This window comes from Vicugna pacos, chromosome 6 (assembly GCF_048564905.1).
Source record: "Vicugna pacos chromosome 6, VicPac4, whole genome shotgun sequence".
NCBI lineage: Eukaryota > Metazoa > Chordata > Mammalia > Artiodactyla > Camelidae > Vicugna > Vicugna pacos.
Genome location: NC_132992.1, coordinates 86,084,983 through 86,103,547, shown reverse-complemented (window position 1 = coordinate 86,103,547; position 18,565 = coordinate 86,084,983). Strand labels below are relative to the sequence as shown.

Below are 18,565 nucleotides of genomic sequence, written 5' to 3'. Positions count from 1 at the left end.
CATGGCATGGCAGCTGGCTTCCTCCAGAGTGAGATATCCAAGAGGCCAAGATGGAAGCTGCAATACCTTTTACGACCTAGTCTTAGAAGTCACACGCTTTTTTGTGTGTGTGCAATAACACCTTTTAATGCAACACTGTACAAACCACAGGCAGTTACTATCTTAACCTACACACTTTCTTTCTATGAGTTTTCCCTCCTTAGGAAAGTCAAGAACACAAAAGCACTCCTTATTGTTGCTGCCAAATAACCCATTGAAGTTGTAACCATTAACTGATGGAATTAAACTGGATCCACTGGTTTACATCACAGACTTTAAAAGGTGAATTGTTGCAGTAGATGTGATAGGTGAATTCTTCTAACGGCGGTTTGGGATCGGCTGCAGCAAACTGAGCAATGTCCTCAATTTCTTTCCCACTTCAACGTCAATTTCCTTTAATTCTTCAACACTGGCAAGATTTCTGTTCATCATCCTAAGCTTGAGAAGCATGATAGGATCACTCTTCTTGCTTCATGCATTTCTTCTTGTGTACAACCGCTGACTCCAGGATCACTCAAGCTGTGTCCTGAGTGTTTCACCACATTCTACAGGTGACACAGGCTAGCCAGGACTCAGTGGAGAAAAAGTCTCTGCGTGCACAAATACCAGGAGCCATAATCATTGGGACCATCTTGGAGGCTGGCTGCTATAAACGTCATTCCCAAGAAAGAAGCAGGTCCCCCAGGTGGAAATGGAATTGGGGGCCAAAGAGAAGATGCCACATTCCTCCTTGGGGTCTACATTCAGAGGTGTCAAGCTACCTAGCCATGCTGTCCTACAGCGGGGGGCCACAATGCTGTCTACCACATGAAATAAGACTGAGGAGGAGACTAAAAGCCCCTGGAGTAGAATCCAAACTGGAAATGAGTAAATGTCACCGACGCTTTTGGTGCCTGCCCTACATCCCCTCAGTCACCTCTGATGCCAGCTGTAGCCGAGATGGGCAGTTCTGGGCACACTGCAGAGTCCCATCTGCACAGTACCAGTCACATTTGCCCCTCTGCCTGGTACTTGCCTGGCGCCCACACAGAGCAGCCCAGAGAGGCAGAGAGGTCAACAACCCCGACCAACAGGGCTTGGGAGTCAGTGCATACAAGCCCCCGTCTCCCTTCCCTTCCCAGAAACAATTCTGAGGCTCATTTTATTGAGTTCCCTGCAGGTCCCCAGGGGAACTGAGCTCCAGTTACCCACACCAGTGCAATACAGCACGCATTATTGCTTGTCCCTCCCCTGTTCTCTCCCCTTCAGAATAAACTCCCTTCACCCAAACCAAGGGGACCCAAACTAAGAACACTTCAACTTGTGTTCTTTGTGGGCCCTGTTTCCTAAATTCATAATATTCTCTGATGGTCCTTTTATTCAGCAGACGCTTTTTGAGCACTTGATCTACGCCAGACACTGGGATGCAAAGGTACCAGACATGATCTCAGTCCTCGAAGACCTCAGCCTCACCCGGGCAGACCTAGACGAGACATGGACTATTAGAGCATATGGATGAGGGCAAGGACCAGGATGTGGAAGGAGCCCAGGAGAGGGGTCTCTAAATCAGACAGGGGTCTGGAAGTCTTCTCAAGGTAAATGACGCTTGAGCTGAGAGGTACAAAGGATGGAAAGTTGTTAATGAGACAAAGTGCGGGGTGAGGTTGGTCTGGGCCAAGGGAAATAAAAGGAAACAAGATTGTCAAGGAACTGCTGCTAAGGCTCTCTGTTGTTTTTTTTAACACTTCCGGAGAGCTCTCCCAAGTGCCCAGATGGATGATGTCCTGTAATCCTCGTGACAATTTTGTGCATAATTACCCCCACTTTGTAGATGACAAAACAGAGGTCAGAGTTAAATAATTTGCCCCTGGCTAGCCACCAAATGTAAGTGGCAGAACCATGATTTAGACGTAGGTCAGTCTGATTCCAGATGCCAAGGCCTTGGCTCTAGGAATGACCTGCTTCTACGATCAGAGGTGTGTGTGGAGAGTGGTGGGGACGGAGCTGGCAGGGTAGGCAGGGGCTAGCTCACAGAGAGTTTAATGAGGGGAGTAGCAAGGTCACATTTGGCTATTTTCCGAAGATAACTCTGGGCATTGTTAGAACATTCTCTTCCATGTTCCAGAGGATGAGAGAAAGTTTCCTGTCCATACTGGGCCCAGAGGGGTGCAGGGCCAGCAGCACCCCTGTGAGGCTAGAGTCGGGTGGCAGCAGTGATGAATCCTCCTCCCAAGCAAAGGTGACTTTCTTCCAGCAAAGCTCAGCCGTCCCTCCCCCTCAGGAAATTGCCCTCCAATACTAACCTCCTAAAGTCTGGGATTTTATTAAGGAAAGTGGCTTTTTCTTCAGGTTTATCCCTCTTGGAAAGTGTAATAAGCATCGCCTAATGAGCAGCAAGGGCCTCCAGGGTGCAGTGCTGTACACATGACTATTTTTGACTTTCCCTGCCTTTTTTCCAGAACAATCTTAATTAAGTGGAAGGTGCCAGCAGCTCTAAAAGAATTTACCAACTGCCTTTCAAAGTAACTTTGATTAATAGCAGAGGCACAAATGTGTCGCCATAACCAGGTCACGTGACATAATACAAATGACTGTCTGTTGCTATTTTTAAGTAATGTTTATTAGAATCGCTTGGCGCGTAATAAATTTAATTTACAGCCGCTTGCAGCCCGACTTACACATGGCCTCCTGTGGCTTAGCTCGTTAACACACTCGGGGAAGAAATGAGTTTTCTCTTTAATTCTCCCATTCCATTTCTCCTTTCTAATGAGGCCAGATCACAAAACTCTTCAGGAGAGAATGTCTCTACTGTCTCCAGTAAAAGTCATTCTTAAATGTTCACATTTTTAAATGATCACAGAGGCACACAGCACAAATCCATGTTAGCGAGCTTGGGGTGGAGCCAGAGGAAGAAACAGTAGATCATCCATGCTCACGTGGGTGGGTGCGAGCCAGAGTGGAGGACAGAAGGAGGAGGCCTGGGGTACCAAGAACATTCTAGTTGGAGATTTGGAGGCCTTTAAACAAATCCAACCACCATTTATCAGCCCCTCTAGCTAACAGGTTGAAGAGCTCTGGGCTACAAGACCAGAGACCTGGGCTCTTATTCTGCTTCTGAGGTAGGATGAGAAGACCTCTGAGGCCTTTTCAAGCTCTTGACAGTCTGATCCTTTCCATTTCTTGGCCCGAGGACCAAATTCAAAGACCAAACGTCTCAATCAAACTATCCTATTGAACAGGAGTGGGCAAACTTGTTCTGTAAAGAGCCAGAGAGTAAGGATTTTAGGCTTTGCAGGCCAAGAGGCAAAAATCAAGGATACTTACATCATAAGAACAAATTTCCGCCAGTTACTATGGACGAAATTCAAACCATAATAATTAAATACAAAGTTTGTAATATAAGTCTACTAACAAGAAGAATGGAATTTCTTATGGGAGAGCATTTGTTTAGTTGAGGTTTGAAGTTAGTGTTCTTGATCGTCAAATAGACTGACAAGATCCATCTGTAATAACCATTCTCAGCTCCTGCGCTGTACAAAGAAAGGCGTCGGAATGGATTTGGCCTGCAAGCCATAGTTTGCCAACAACCAGAACAGAAGAGCATCTGAGAGTGTGGGATCTGCAGGCAAACTAACTACCTGGGTTCAACTCCTGGATGCACCAATGATCATCTGGGAAGTGACATAATCTCCTGTACCAGCCACTTAGTGTCACCCTAATGCTGCTCAGCCTCAGTGGTGCACAACAAGAATACCAGCTTAGCCCCTGGATCTGCGGGCCGCTCTTCACCTGGGTGGGCGCTGCTGATCTGCGTGGGTTTCCTCATCCACCTGGAGTCACTTGCAGACTGGCTAAGCGGCTTTGCTGTTCTCGGCTGGGCTCATCCACAGGTCTGAGGTTCGGTTGGCTATTGACTGATCGAGGGTGGCCTTAGCTGGGAGAAGCCTGACTCTGTTCCACGTGTCTTTCACCCTCTGGCAGGCTGGCCAGGGCACCATGTGGCCATGGGAAGAGAAGCAAAGGAGGAAAACCTAGTTACACCGCCCCCTCCAAGCCTCCGCTTGCATCACACTCTCCAGCATCCTGTGGGTCCAAAGCAGGTCACAGAAGCCCAGAGTCAGTGGGAGGGCAGTACTAAGTCATATGGCATGGGGGTGGATGCAGCAAGGGGCACACTCTGGAACTGCTGATGCAGACTCACCAATCTTTGCCTGTTTCCTTACCTATAAAATGGTGACAAGTATAGTAGCTACTTTATAAGGTTGCCGCGAGGATGTAAGGAGTTAACACTGTAATATCTTTGGAACAGAGCCTGGCATTTAGTAAACAGCCAGGAAATGTTTGTCATTCTTACTGCCCAGTTTACCTACTCTGGTTACCAGCATCTTAATTCAAATCGCTTGGTACGATCTATGCATGCTAAAGATCGAAAGACAAAAGCACCTAGAAAGAGTTATTCACTCTGGGGCTCTTCTAAAGATTTCGCTATGCTCAGTTAGGTACGGACCATGGGTGCCAGCCTCCTGCTCTCGGCCTCCTGCTCCACCCATTAAGGAAGTGCACAGAGGCTGGGAGAGGGAATCTGGGCTTCCAGGGGGACAGCTCTGGGCGTTTCAGGTTGTGTGGTCCAGTGCGATCAGCATGGCCTGGCTGCCTCTCGTTTAGAGCTCTCTTTCACTCTCCCAAAGCTCAAAACTTTGCCTCCCTCTCAATGGTCCACCCAGCCAGTGCTGCCGTGGGGCCCTCAGCCCCCTGCCCCTCTGACCTGAGCTCCATGAGGATGTTCTCTGTCCTGCTCACTATGGTTGCATCAACACAACAGGCTGCTCAAGCCTCCCCTAAGCAGATAGGTGTCACTTTCTGCTTGGAGTATGACCTCCAAAAAGGGTCCCCATTACTGGGGGAAAAAGGATACCTTTGAACCTCTTATGTAACATAATTAAGCACCTTTCCTGCAACACTGCCTCTGAGGTTGCTGTTTATTATCCAATGTCCTATAGGTGACAAACATTTCATTTTTAAGAAATTCAGCATATTAAGCTCCATAATGCAAATCATTAAAAAGATGTGAAAGAAATTGTTGGTTTTCTAGTTGTCCCCCACTATCAAAATCTCTCTTATTCGCTGATAATGGCATCTACGATTTTAAGCTGGGCACATAGCTGCTCTGAAGTGTTTTTCTCAGCTTCCCTCACAGCTAGATGTTGTCATGTGATTGTGCCCAGGTCTGTAGGATGTAAGCAGAAATGTCATTTGACCTTCCAGAAAGTGCTCTTAAAGAGAGGAACACACCCTTCTTTTCCTCTTCCTTTTTCCTGCTGGTTGGAATGTGGATCTGATGTCTGGAGTTCAAGCAGCCATCTTGGACCATGAGGTGAAAAGAAACTTATGTACTAAGAATAACTGATCAACAAACTAGAAAAAGCCTGGACATTGCACTGTGGAGCACCATATTAGCACCAGGCTTCCTTTTGCCAGAAATAAACTCCTCCCATGTTTAAAGCCCCTTCTGATAACTGATCGTGTCTAATATTTGCACAATATTTTAGAGTTGACAAAACTCATTCCCATGTATGTTCTCTTATGATTTTCCCAGGCAAAGAAAGTAATATAACTATTCCCGTTTTACAGATGAGACAACTGAGGCTCAGAGAGTGTAAATGATTCCCACACAGCTAGGTAAAGGCTACTATTCAAACGTAGACTGGTGACTCTAAGTTCAGGCTCTCAGCCAGTACTACGCTTGCCCACCTTCCATCTGCCCACTCCCTCACCCAAATCCCTCTTCCTCACACTGCCAGCACAGTCTTTATAAACCACAAATGTACAATGCCGTTCTCTTGCTTAAAACCGGTCAGTGCTTCCCCACTGTTCCCCGAATGAATTCCAAATGTCTTAACATAGCTCACGAGGCCCACCATGGTCAAGTTTTTCCCTCCTGCAGCCTCATTCCTTGTGCTTTCCCACTGTCTCCTCCAGCCCTGCCCAAGAACACATAGCCAGGAAGCAGCAGTACTGAGATGCAAACCCAGCTCTGTTCGGTATCGGACTCAATATGTTTTTCTCACAAATCATGAGCCCCTCCCCCAATCCCATCAATTACTAATTACTCACACAAGAGGGTAAAAAGGACAGCTATACAAGCTCCTAAGAGGCAGGCTACAGTCAGCACAAGATGGGATGAGCTCAGTGGGGTGTTGGGGCAAGGGCGGGAATGTTTCTTGGGCAAAGTGATGTAAGCTAAGCTCTGAAGGATGACTAGGATTTTGCCAGGAAGACAGAGGGGAAGCATTCCAGGTAGAGAAAACTGTCCATGCAAAAGCAGGGAGTTGTAAACAGCAAAAGTGTGCAGAAAAATCACAATTTGGTTAATCTAAAGCAGAAAATACAACTGTGCCGAGATGCTGAAAGCACTCGGTTCTTCCCGCAAGTCTGCAGCCTGTGCTCACCTCTATCACAGCCCTTCTCACACCATATTTATAATCATTTCTTCTCTTCTCTGTCTCCCCCACCAGCTAGGAGTTCCTGGAGGGAGGGCAGGGATCCTGTCTCAGGCAATTCTCATCCCCAGGGCCCAAGTCTGGCATGTAATCTGTATTCTATAAATGTTGAATGCCTAAATAAGCACGGATTATCTCAATTATTTCAGGGACAAATATACCAAAGTAATCCCTCTCATTATACTCCGAGAGAGGCATGCTCTTTGAAAAGTTCTGACAAATACCTGAGTGCTGCACTGGTCAACGTGGATCTTAGCGGGAGATCTTCAAGCTCCTGGATGCTTCTGACATTTCTGACTAAAGTAAATGGCAAAATTCTCATTCCCTGAAAAATCTACAAAGCTCAGAGACAGATGGTTTCCCGGACAAAAGTTATTCCATGAAAATCCTAGTGTAAACAAGAAGAAACAAGGTTTAGCAAGTTCTCCCAATGATTAAAAAAAAAAAAAGTCACCCAAATATTTCATCAAAAAGCAAGACACAAAATGTAAAACTCTGTAAACTGTCTCTCTTTCCATTCATTCCTTCAACAAATATTTACTGGACCATCGTAGGTCAAACTCTAGGCTTGGAGTATGGTGGTCTCTTGGTTTGAGTTCTCCCAAAAGCAGAGCATGAGACTAGGACTCATGCAGGTGATCTATCGGGAGGAGCCCAGAAGGAGGAGGGAGGAGCCGATTAAGGCTGTGTTAATGGCGACAATTACCCTAGCAGGCAAAAGGGCCTCAGTCCATTGGAGGCCCCCAAGGAACCATAAGAATGAGCCTCAGAAGTTTTTAAAGAAAGGGAGGCTGGGGCACGTGTCACAACCTCGCCCCATTGTTCAGGGCCTTCTGAAGGCCTCACTCTCTGCACTTTGGTTTTTTCCTGCTCATTGGACTTTCCTTGGCTCTCAGGCAGCAAAGCAGAGAGATGTAACTTGGTAGGGAGGTGAGGAGTGAGAGGACCCCGGGGTGCAGAGGAGCTGTCCAACACAGCTGTGCTGAAATCAGAGATGGGTTGAGGGGATGTGGTTCAGGACACAAGAAGTGTCCCTCTGGGCTATAACAGGAGCCCAAACCCTCCACCCTCATGGAGCTTACATTCCAGTGAGAGAAGACACATACTAACCACAGGAAGCAAGTTTTAAAATTGTGTATTAGAAAGCAATAAGCGAGAAAAATAAGAGAATTCAGGAGAATGGGGAGCGCCAGCAGGCACGGATTATCATTTTAAATAGGGTGGTCACAATGGGTCTGGTTAGAAAAGTGACACTCGAGCAAAGACTTGAAAGACGTGAGGAAGTGGGCCCTGCTGATACGTGGGAAGGGCGTTCCAGGCAGAGGGAACAGCCAGGCCGAGGCCCTGAGACAGTCTTGGGCCTGAGTGTTTAAACGGCAAGGAGGCTGGACGAGGGGTACTGGGAGATACTGACAGGGGACGTTGGAGAGGTGAAGGGGACCCTTTCACAGAGGTCTGGGGCACTTGGTTTGTACAGTCACTCTCACATATTTACAGAGCTCCTGTTAGATGTGGGGTGCTGCCAGGTGCCTGAACTCAAAGATGAATAAATCAGAGCCCCTGCCCCCAGGGAGAGGAGACAAACATGCAGTTAGGCAAAACGGACAGGGCTTCTTGTGGACCTGCGCGGTGAAGGCAGTGGGATCAAAGCTCTGCAGGTATTATTTCCCCACTCTTCTCCACTGCAGCCCAGCAAAGTGAGTACCAGCATCCTTGTCTTGTAGTCAGGGAAGCTGAGGCTCAGAGCAGTGAAGGGAACTTAGCAGATTCCACCCACATTCAAATGACGCCAAAACCAAAGTTCTTTCCATGAAGTCCATGCCGTGCCGCATCCCTGACTGCACACATCCCAATAATTAGAGTGCCATGATGAAGAAATGTGTGAGACCGAGAGCAGGGAGACAGGGATGACTGTATGGGAATTAGCCGAGCCGACAAGAGGAGAAGGGATTCTCAGTGCAGGAGACGGCATGAGCAGGGCAGGGAGATGTGAAACAGCAGGAGCAGCAGAAGCACCAAGTACAAACGGGGTGAATGGTGGGGAGGGCGGCATGGGTCGGGTGTCTGGGCGCTGTGGGAGAGCATCTTCTGGGGAGTTTAAAGCAGAGAAGAGAAATGGCCCTATTTGCAGCTTAGGGATCACGTGCGTTTCTCTTCCCTCAACTAGAATGTGAGATCGTGGAGAGAAGGAGCCCTCTCTTTCATCCTGTTGGCTTCTGCTTGGCTCAGCGCGTGGAAGTAAAGAGACGGAGCTGGCTGTCCTGGCTGGGCTCACGTTTGGAATTGACTGGCCAGGCCAGAAGGGTGGCCCACCAAGTAATTCCAATCAAATGTTCTCTTGGGTCATATCAGTTTGGACTCTCCCGTGATGTAGGAAAATGTGCCACCCAGCATGCCCAGTCCTGAAAATTTTTCCCAAAGTTTTGGTCCTTTTAGGATTTCAGAAAGGATGACAAAGAAGGGAAGGAATAGGTGGTTTTAAATAAAAGTTTAAAATCTGGGCTTCCTCCTGGCTCTCCTCCCTATCCAAACATCTGGCTTCAAGGGATTTGGAATAAAATGTTCTTGGGGAAAGAGCTATCTCAGAGCTGGAGGCAAGGCGGATCTGCCCACACAACCCTTGTAATGGATCCTGCTCACCTCTTAGGTTACCGGTCAGAGTGTAGGGCCAACTTCAGAAAGACAAGTGAGGTCTGGGACAAAGTCTGGAAGACCCTTGGGTTTCCCCTCCTCCATATGGGCTCAATCAGGAACACGTCCTTTCTGGGCAGGGTCACAGCTGACCTATAAAATGTGACACTGACAATCACATATTTAATTCAAGCTGAGGTAATAGACAATTTGGATAATACCAATGTCTTTTTCGATAACTATATGTTTATTTGTGGCATTTCAAAACATAATGAGCCTGCATCATTTCATGATGCAATGTTGAATGTTCCTTTCCTGGTCATAAAGCGTTTCCATTGTTTGCCTGTGTTTTGTTCAAAAAGATCCCTGATGCCAATTAGTACTCTTGCAAAAGAGGAGCATTTTTGCCCCTCTATCCTTCAAAATAATAAGAGATGCCTATTTTTTTTTAAAAAGCAGTTACTGTGTGCCAGGCTAAGTGTTTATATATGAATGATCTCAGTTAATCCTTCTAAGATCTCTGTGATCTAACTCTATCTAAATACTCATAATTCTTGATAGACAAAGGAAAGGAGGCCAGCTTTAAAGGTTAGGAAATTCCCCAAAGATTCCACAACTCATGAGATCACGATAATTAAGCAGTTTGGCCCAAGAGCTGGTGTTCTTGACACATGAGACACTCTTCCCACCTGGAACCTGCCTGGATGCACAGGAGTGGAGGCCTGAGGAGGGACATCTGGATGCTTAAGGAACCACCCCTTTCAAATGGCTGCAGTCCTGCAGATGTTGCAGATATGAAACATCCTGGTTGCTGCGGTATCCCACTTCATTTTTCACATCTGGACACAGCCTCTAGAGCCCATGAAGCCTCCAAGAACTTGTCTAAGCCTAAATTCCCCAGGAAAGGGAACTGGAAGAAAAGCAGAAGTAATAACACATTTTTGTGTCTGGGACGGGTGAATTTCCAGGTCAGAAAGATTGAGGGGAACAGGCAGAGAGGCAGGGAAAGGAAAGCAAAAGAAATGTGGGGCTCAGGTCACTGAGCTTTGCCAGGGACCACAGCCAACTGCTCAGTCACACAAGACAGATTCCAATAGGCCTGTGGAACCACGGATGGAAAAGGGGAGAATGACCATCTACCAGATCTTTCAGACCCTTGTCTCTCCTTGATCAAAGTTCATATTACAGGGAGTTAACTCTCTACACTTTCAGGTCGGGTTTCTTGGTCCCTATGGACAGCTGCTGGGAGTCAGATCCCACCTACCACAGCGTGTGGCTCCATGAGTCTGGTCAGGCTGGCCTTGGCACCATTGCCGCTGGGGCCCCTCCCGCAGTGGGCATGATGGAGGCCACACTGAAGCTCAGCTCTGCCCTGGGGGAAGCTGAGGCTAAGACAGCCTCAGTGTTAGGAGATGGGACGATGATGGTGACGTCTGCCCTCTCCACTGAGCAAAGGGAGGAGGTAGGTGGAGCCAAACAAATCTAGGTGCATAAATGGGGTCCAGCACAGTCCACCCCTTGCATTATTCAGAACTCTTCACATCCTCACATGATATTTGTATCTAACTTAGGAAAAGCTACCATTAACTTGAGAGTGAAGGTACGAGTCCAATTTTTGAAGTGGCCAAGTTTTGTAACTCCCTAACAAGACGCAAAAGCATTAGGAAGTCAAGCTCCATAGCCCCGCTGCCGCAGCTGGTCCTCAGGCCATAAGTGACATCCATCATCTTCCCCTGCCCACACCTCCCATCCTAGGTTTCTAAGGCCAGCTCTTCAACTGGTCTGGGGTTCTTACCTGGAGGGTCTTTGGATGTCATAATTGCCCATTCATGTTACCTCTGAGCAGAGAAGCCCCAGTGAATCCCAGAGTATCAGCTCGAGCTGTCATAACCAAATACCATAGGCTGGGTGGCTTGAACAACAGAAATTCATTTTCTCCCAGTGCTGCAGGGTGGAGTCCCAGACAAAGGTCCGGCAGAGCCGGGTTCTGGTGCGAGCTCTCTTCCTGGCTTGCAGATGGCTGTCTTGTCTCACACGGACTTTCCTCTGAGCGCACACAGAGAGGAGCACCCTCATCTCTCTACCTCTTTTTATAAGGACACCAATCCTACTGGATTAAGGTCCTACCTTTATGACTTCATTTCACCTTCATTTCCTCCTAAAGACCATTTCTCCAAATAAAGTCATATTGGGGAGCTGTGGCTGCAACATATGAATGGCGTGGGGGGACACAATTCAGTCCACAGCACCAGACATGCTCTTCCCTGTGCCTACCATCTAACAGAAAGCCCAGCTCCCCATGGTAATCAGGGACGATCACCCCGCTGGCATACAAACTCCTCCTTCTGACTGCTGGTCCACTGGCAAGAGAAACCCAAGGTGCCCAGGTAGTAGTTACAGCTTCCAGCCTAGAGCAGCCCTTACTGTGTACATTGGTGGGAGCTTCACCTTCTAGGAGCCGAGACCACTAACCCTTCAGAGTCTACATTCGCAGGAACAAGAGGCACAGAGTCTGCAGGTCTCTCACCGACAGCTGGGCTCAGTGGGGCCAATCCTACTTCACTCCTTTAAAACTATATGCCTGATACAACCTGCTTACCTTCAGTAATGGGGCTCCTGTTGCTACCAGGTAGATGGGAAATCCAGCTCCAACATCCCATCCTGGAGATTTGCTTTCTGGGTCACTTGTGGCACCAATTGTCCCTGGTTCCTTAGGAGACAGAGCATAAAGAAGTGCTTGCTTGTTAACACATAATTGAGGACTATAATCCTAGGGCAAGACAAATAAAGGGAAAAAGGAAGTGAAGGAAGGAAGGAGGGCAGAAATACAAGGTTGTGTGTTATCTAGCTGGTTGCATCTTTGGAAGAAAACCTTGCCAGTTATTCAGTCATGCCCACTGGACATCTCCTGACAGGCTAAATGGAACAACTACAATCCACATGCTGGGTCCCTCCCATCTCTTGTCTTTCATTGGTCAAAATTTGCTCCAGGGTTTAACTCCCCACTTGTCTGAGTAGAGTTACCTGGCTCCAGTAGGCAGATCCCAGGTACCATGGTGTGCGTTGTCATATGAGTCCAGAGGGGTGAGAGGAGCCAGAGCCTCCCTGGCTTCTGCTATAGCACAAGAGGGCCTTGACAGAGCATGTCTTCACCCTAGAGAAGGTTGTGACATTCCATGGTGTTAGGAGGACCAGGAGGATGTGGAGCCAGGTGACACTCAAGAGGTACACAGACTGGATCCAGTATAGGAATACTGAAGACCAGGGGGAATAATGCAGGCTTTCCAACATGCATAACCTGCCCAGGTTCTCCCGAAATATTGAACCTCTGGTTGAGGGTCAGTACTTCTGAATCGCAGGTGAACAGCTGGGTGATCCTGGGGAAGTCATGTCTCTGAAGTTGTCAAATGGACCAATTATATTTACTTCACAGAGCTGTGAGAAATGAATTAAAATGTGATTTAAGAACATTTTTAAGTAGCAATGAGCTCCATGTATAAACCTCAGGGGCTGATGTCATATCTACAGACTGAAGTCATGTACTGAACAAGATACCCTGGCTGGCTCAAGTAGAAAGGTGTCAAAATACTCAGTGTTGTTTTGACCTCAGCTGACCAATGGGGATCATTCTGGGCCTCATTCAAACCACTAGTGAAAGAAAGTCATCTAGGAACCCCCTCCCCACCAATACCAACGTTTCCTTCCATCCCTTCTGGCTCCATGGTGAATCCATTAAGGGCAGCAACAAGATCTGATCGCTCACTGTTGTACACCCAGCATCAAATGCTCTATCTGGCACTTAGCAGGTGTTCTCTGACACTATGTATGGAATGAAAGAACAAATGAACAAGTATCTCCACTTTTTTGCCCAAGGAGGTCCCATGCTTGAGATACTCCCCAACTCCCGGCAGGCCACCCAATCATGGAAGCATTTACTGACGGAGGGTCCCTCCAGTCTTCATGGCTCTGTTGTCCCCTTCAGTTGAGGTCCTTTTGTCACACCACAGCTGACAGTGGAATGCCAGCGGACAGTGGAATGGCTAGTTTTATTATCTGTCTCCCAGATCAGACCCCAAGCTCTTAGAGGAAGGGACAGGGCCTCATTCATGTTGATGTCCAAGAATCTCGCTGGTTCAGATATGGTTCTATACAGTTGATACGGAGAAAAGCCCTGGGTCAGCATTCTGCATGAAAGAGGTCACTAGGAAATTGGTCTGAAAGCTGGTTTGCAGAGCAGTTTATACTCAGAGTGTGTGTTTATGTGGGGTGACTTAAGGGTGCCAAGAGAGACTAGGGAAAGGAACTGAGTGAATGTTTCCTCCAAGAATGAGCTAATGTGTCTGATTCTCCGCTCTCTGTCTTGAGCTGCTGGTTCCTTCACCCAATCTAAAAATAGGATTCTCCATGCCTGGGGGGAGGGGGGCCCTATGGAAGGTCACCCTATTAACCAAAGCGCTTCCCAAGCACTTCCACGGAATTATCAGAGCGACTGCGCATACCTGTGCTGTGGCCTGGGGCGGGGGAGCTTGCTTGAGAGAAACGTTAAGGAGCTACTTCCCCACCGACTTGTTGATAATCTCGCCTCAAACAGAGGAGTTTAGATGACTGGGGGAAAGCAGTGGTGGAGAGGTCCTCCCCAGGTCCTTGGCAAGTCCTTCCAAGATGCAGGCCGGTGGCTGGAGAGGTACCTCCCTCTCGGACTACTGAAGGGAGAACACAGCACTCGGCTCTGGGAGGGGCGGCCTGGACCTGGAGCCGAGACAACCGGGGCATCTTCGCCCCCTCCGAACGGGGCGGGGGCGGGGAGAGAGTCTGCAGGGACAGGGTGCAAAGGGGGTCTCCACAAGTCAGTCCTTACCCACTTCCCGCCGCCTCGGAGAAACTTGGCGAGGGGGGAGGGCAGGCAAGGAGCAAGGCCCTCGGGAGCTAGGAGTCCTTTACCTCGCGGGTGGATAAATAAATTATTAAGCGCCCAATACACAATAGCCTCGCTAGATGGAGACGAGGAATCACTGCAGCGGCGCTGACGGCGGCGGCGGGGAGCGCGGGCGGGAGCGCAGCTCCGGGCGGGAGGCGGGCGAGGCTCTGGCTCCGCTCACGTCTGTTTTCCTTTTTCGTGCATTATTTATTTCGCCTCCGCCCGCGACCCTGAGGCCCGAGCGGGCGCTCCTGGCCAGCGACTCTAGCCGCTGCTTCCCGCGGGCCGGCGTGACGGGCGGGGAGAGCTCGGGCACCCCCGCGCCCCGGGCAGCCGCGCGGCGCCACCGGGAAGGGCGGGGACCTGGGGAGGGCACGCGCTGCCGGCTCCAGGCGGCTCGGAGGAGACTTTCCCCGCCCTCCGCCTCCGCCACGGCCGCCCGCCCCGGCCCTGGGCGCGGGGTGCCGCCCCTCCCGCCCCGCGCGCGGCCGGGCGAAGCCGGCGCCACCGTGCCCTGCGCCCCGTGCGAGCGCGCCCTGCTCGGGGCCCCGGCTCAGCCGCCCCGGAGGCCCAAGCCGCGCGCAAACTTTTGCTTCAGTGCCCGGCGCTCCTCCCCGGCATGTGAAGCCTCCGGGCGCCCGCGCAGTCGCCTGGGTGAGGACCGAGGCTCCGCCTAGAGGGCGGGGGACTGGGGAGGCGGTTGGCTTTAAATGGGGGCCGTCTGGCGACTCGGGAACAGATTCTGCCGCGGGGGGAGTGAGGACCTCCTTTCCCCGCACCGAGAATCGGCTGGGGCCGCCACTAAGCAAGGTGGCGTGAGGCACTGGAGGGGTGCGGGCGGAGATGGAGACGTAGGGAAAGCTCGCGCCCTCAGGCAAGAGGCCAGGGCTCGGCAGAGCGCGCGAGGGCAAGCGGGGTGCGCGCGAGGGCAAACGGGGTGCGCACGGAGGTGCATATGTTGCAGTGTGCGCAGTGAGGGCCGGCGGGGCAGAGAGGGTGCACGCAGCGTGTGATTTCATGGTGCTGGGCATGCAGGGTCAGCGAGTGTGCGGACAGGAGTCCGTGGGTGTGCATGGCTGTTTCTGTGGATGTGCACTTAGGGTGAGTGGTGCCCGCCGGGTTTGAAGTGTGCTCACAGTGGAATAGAGTTTGCATGGCCGTTTCCGGGGAGGTGCACGGGGCTCGGTAAGTGTGCTTGGTTGTTTCTGGAGGTGTGCCTGGGGCTACAATATGCACGCAGGATTCTGGGGGTGTGCACCACGACGGAGTGTGAGTTCTAGGATGCCGGCCTCTGTGATTGTCCATGAAGAGTCAGCGAGTGTGCAAGCTGGAGTGAAGGGCCAGGCTTGGTTTGCGAGGGTACCCCAGGGTGTGAGCCGTGTCAGCCCAACCCGGACTGCTACGTGTGCGGGTGCGCGACCGGGATGATGCCAGCGGCGCCCGCCTGACCCAAGCTTTGCTCCCCTGACAGTTCGCCCCGGGAGCGGGTGCCGCGAGCCAAGATGCTCCTCCGGGACCTGGTGCTGCGCCGTGGCTGCTGCTGGCCCTCACTGCTGCTGCACTGCGCGCTCCACCCGCTCTGGGGCTTCGTGCAGGTGAGCCGTGGCGCGGGCGGCGCGGGCTGCAGGACCTCCTGGGCAGGACCGGGTACGGGGTAGGGGTAGTTGTCACTTCACTCCCACGATCCTGACTTCTTGCAGTCGCCCCTTTGATTGGTCCAGGGAAGAGTTTAGGAAAAGAAAAGACGCTAGGGCTCCCCATACTCTGGCCCTGAAAATATAAGAAACTCCTGAAGGAGGCGTCAGTCCTGGCCTGCTGAGGCCTGCAGGACAGGTCCTTGGAACAGAAAGGGCTTAGGGGATGCTTTCTTCATGATGCTGTTCTATTGCAGAAATGCAGACAAAGAAACCCTAGAGCTTGACAAACTTAAAAATGATCCCAAGACTATCCATTCTTTATTTCCCACCAGAGCCGCTAGTAAACTTCATATGAGCCTTCTTAAATTGGACTTCGACACAAGAAGGGGTTGTACTTCTTGTAGGTAGTGGAATTGGGGATGTGGACAGATTTTGTGCGGTGGCCACTAGTGGGGGTACGTAAGAAGGAGCTGTCCATCTGTGAGGATTACCTGGTGATGGAGTCCTCACCCTGAGCCCCCCAGCCCCCAGGCAGGGGCCAGGTAGTCACCAACTCAAGTGACCTTTGTTTGGGTGAGAGAGATGGTTAGATGGGATAGTCCCTAGTCCCTCCCAAAACATACACAGTCAGGGGTATGGTGAGTGGAATGGTAGAGAGGTGAGCTTTGAAGCCAGCTCTGAATTTTGAGCCCCAGCTCTGCCCCTTACAGGCTGGGGAACTTTAGGCAATGCACTTAACCTCTCTGATCCCTGCTTTCTTCTTCCTCATTGTGCTATTGTAAGTACTTGATGAGATAAAGATTACTTAGCACAGTGCCTGGACCATAGTAAACAGTAAATGGTAGCTGCTGCTGCCACCGTTGATATTAGTAATAGTAATGTCACTCTTCTATCTGTCTAGTCAGGTACCCTGTTGATCACTACATAGTCTGATCAACATTTTTGAGTTGCTAATTGTTTGGCAGGCTCTGAAGGACATTTTTCCATTTCAGTCATTGAAATACCTACTCTGGGGTAGGTGTCACTTCATGTTCTCCTGGTGGCATTTTGGGGATTGGGGATTATTCAGATAGTTGCCCTGAGTAGGAGGTGCAGCCTGAAGAAGGGATGCTGAGGTTCATGAACTGTCCCAAGTGATGGGGTCCTGCTGGAACCAACTAGGTCAGCCCCACTTGGATGGTAGCCTGGGTGATCAGAGAACCCGGGGCTCTCATGCCAGAACCAGCCAGCTGGGTGGGGAGCTTGAGTGGATGGGTCTGCTAGAGTAGGGGAGGGGTACACCCTCCACCCCCAGCATCAGGCTGTCTTCTGCTCTTTTCTCCGGCTTGCCTCAGTCTCACTCACAATTGTTTTCTGTTCGGAATTGACAGCTTTGTCTAGAGTGTGAAACAGCAGTTATTAAACTCAGCTGTGCCTCCTTGCGATTCAGAATTTTGTCACTTCTAAACACGTGGGCGGTTTGGGACCAGATTTTCTTGTTCAACTTTGAGCTGAACCTCAGATGTTCAGCTCACTTCGTTTTTCTATTCATTTGTTTACAGTCTTCCCTCTTCTCTGAGACTTTCTCAGCTATTACAGAGAGCAACATGGTGATGTTGTCAGTCTCCAGGAACTAGATCTGCTGTGGGAACTAGCAGGATAGGGACAGCAGACCACCCCCCTACCCCTGCCAAAAGAAGTAACTGGGTGAAGTAGCTCTGTTTTGTGTGTGTTTTCTTTTTTTTTTTTTTTAACAGCATCCTTCAGCCAGGCAGTATTTAACAAGCAGATTTGTGTGTTTGTGAGTGTGTGTTTGTGTAGTTCAGGTGCTGCTACTCAATACAAATCAATTTTTGTGAAAATCAATGAGAAAAGAAATGCTCCAGACAAGTAGGATGGGTAAAATCTTGGCTGAAGGTGCTGGAAAAATTAACCTACAAATGACAAGGACTGAGAAGCCAAGAAAAAGGGGGCTTTGAAATGAATGGACCTGGTTTTTGAGCAAAAGAGCTGAATCCAGAAGAGAAGAGGGGAAGAGGAAAAGTCCAAGTGCTCAAAGCTTGTGTTTTCCTTTAAGTAGAGAGATTGTATATATAATTTGTCACGTCATAGGAGTTTCTTGAATATAGAGAAATCTATCTGTGCTTTCATGAGCTTTTTGCCAGAAGAATCCCCCTAAGTCGTAAACATTTGGGAGGGTGAAACTGACATAAAGTCCTGTAATTAATAGGATAATTGGTGAAGCAAGAGATTTGTGGTCCCTCAAAGTCCCAGGTCCCAACCTTGAGATCAGCCCCAAGCCTCCAGCTGCTGCCTAGATGATAAGAAACTTAATTATTAAAGTCAGATGATGTTAAACAGCCACAAGGTTGGTGGGGGCACTCCTTAGCCTCTTTCCTTTTTTCCTTAATGTGTCTGGAATTGTGATTTTGAGGTTTTGTGATTTAGGATTCTTCCAAGTTCACTTCCAGATGATTTTTTTTTTTTTTTTTGCAAGTGAAGAGGATGACAGGCTGGCGAATTTATTAGGTGTGACAGGAGTGTATCTCATCAAGTTACTGTGGTGCTGGCCTGTCTCCATAAAAGACACCAGAAGCCATCATCCTTGTGGATGCCCTCCTGAAGCATTCGTCCCAGAGGCAGGCTCTGATCCAGGCCTGTGGGTCTCTGTGTGCTGGTGAGGAGCCGTCCCAGATCCCAGCAGTGCTGACCCCTGCCCCGTGGTCGGTCATCACAGCTTTGTGGATTTAGTCAGCAGCACTTTTTGGACATCTGCTGTTTGCCAGGCCCTATGTTAAGTGCAAGGGACCTGGGGGATCTCTGCTCTCGTGGCATTGACAGTCTAGCATGGGAGAGATCGCTGAACACGTCACTATAGGCAA

At 49.8% G+C, this 18,565-nt stretch overlaps 1 protein-coding gene across 1 annotated transcript in view; it reads left to right on the top strand.

Moving 5' to 3' along the window:
• The first annotated feature begins 14,529 nt into the window (after positions 1-14,529).
• The window catches only part of PRIMA1 (proline rich membrane anchor 1), a 59,438-nt gene continuing 55,402 nt past the window's right edge, over positions 14,530-18,565 (top strand). Inside the window, exons 1-2 of the mRNA XM_072963628.1 lie at positions 14,530-14,721; positions 15,539-15,662. Of these exons, the coding sequence (XP_072819729.1) occupies positions 15,570-15,662 (93 nt within the window). The 5' untranslated portion in view covers positions 14,530-14,721; positions 15,539-15,569. The remainder of the gene's footprint in view (positions 14,722-15,538; positions 15,663-18,565) is intronic.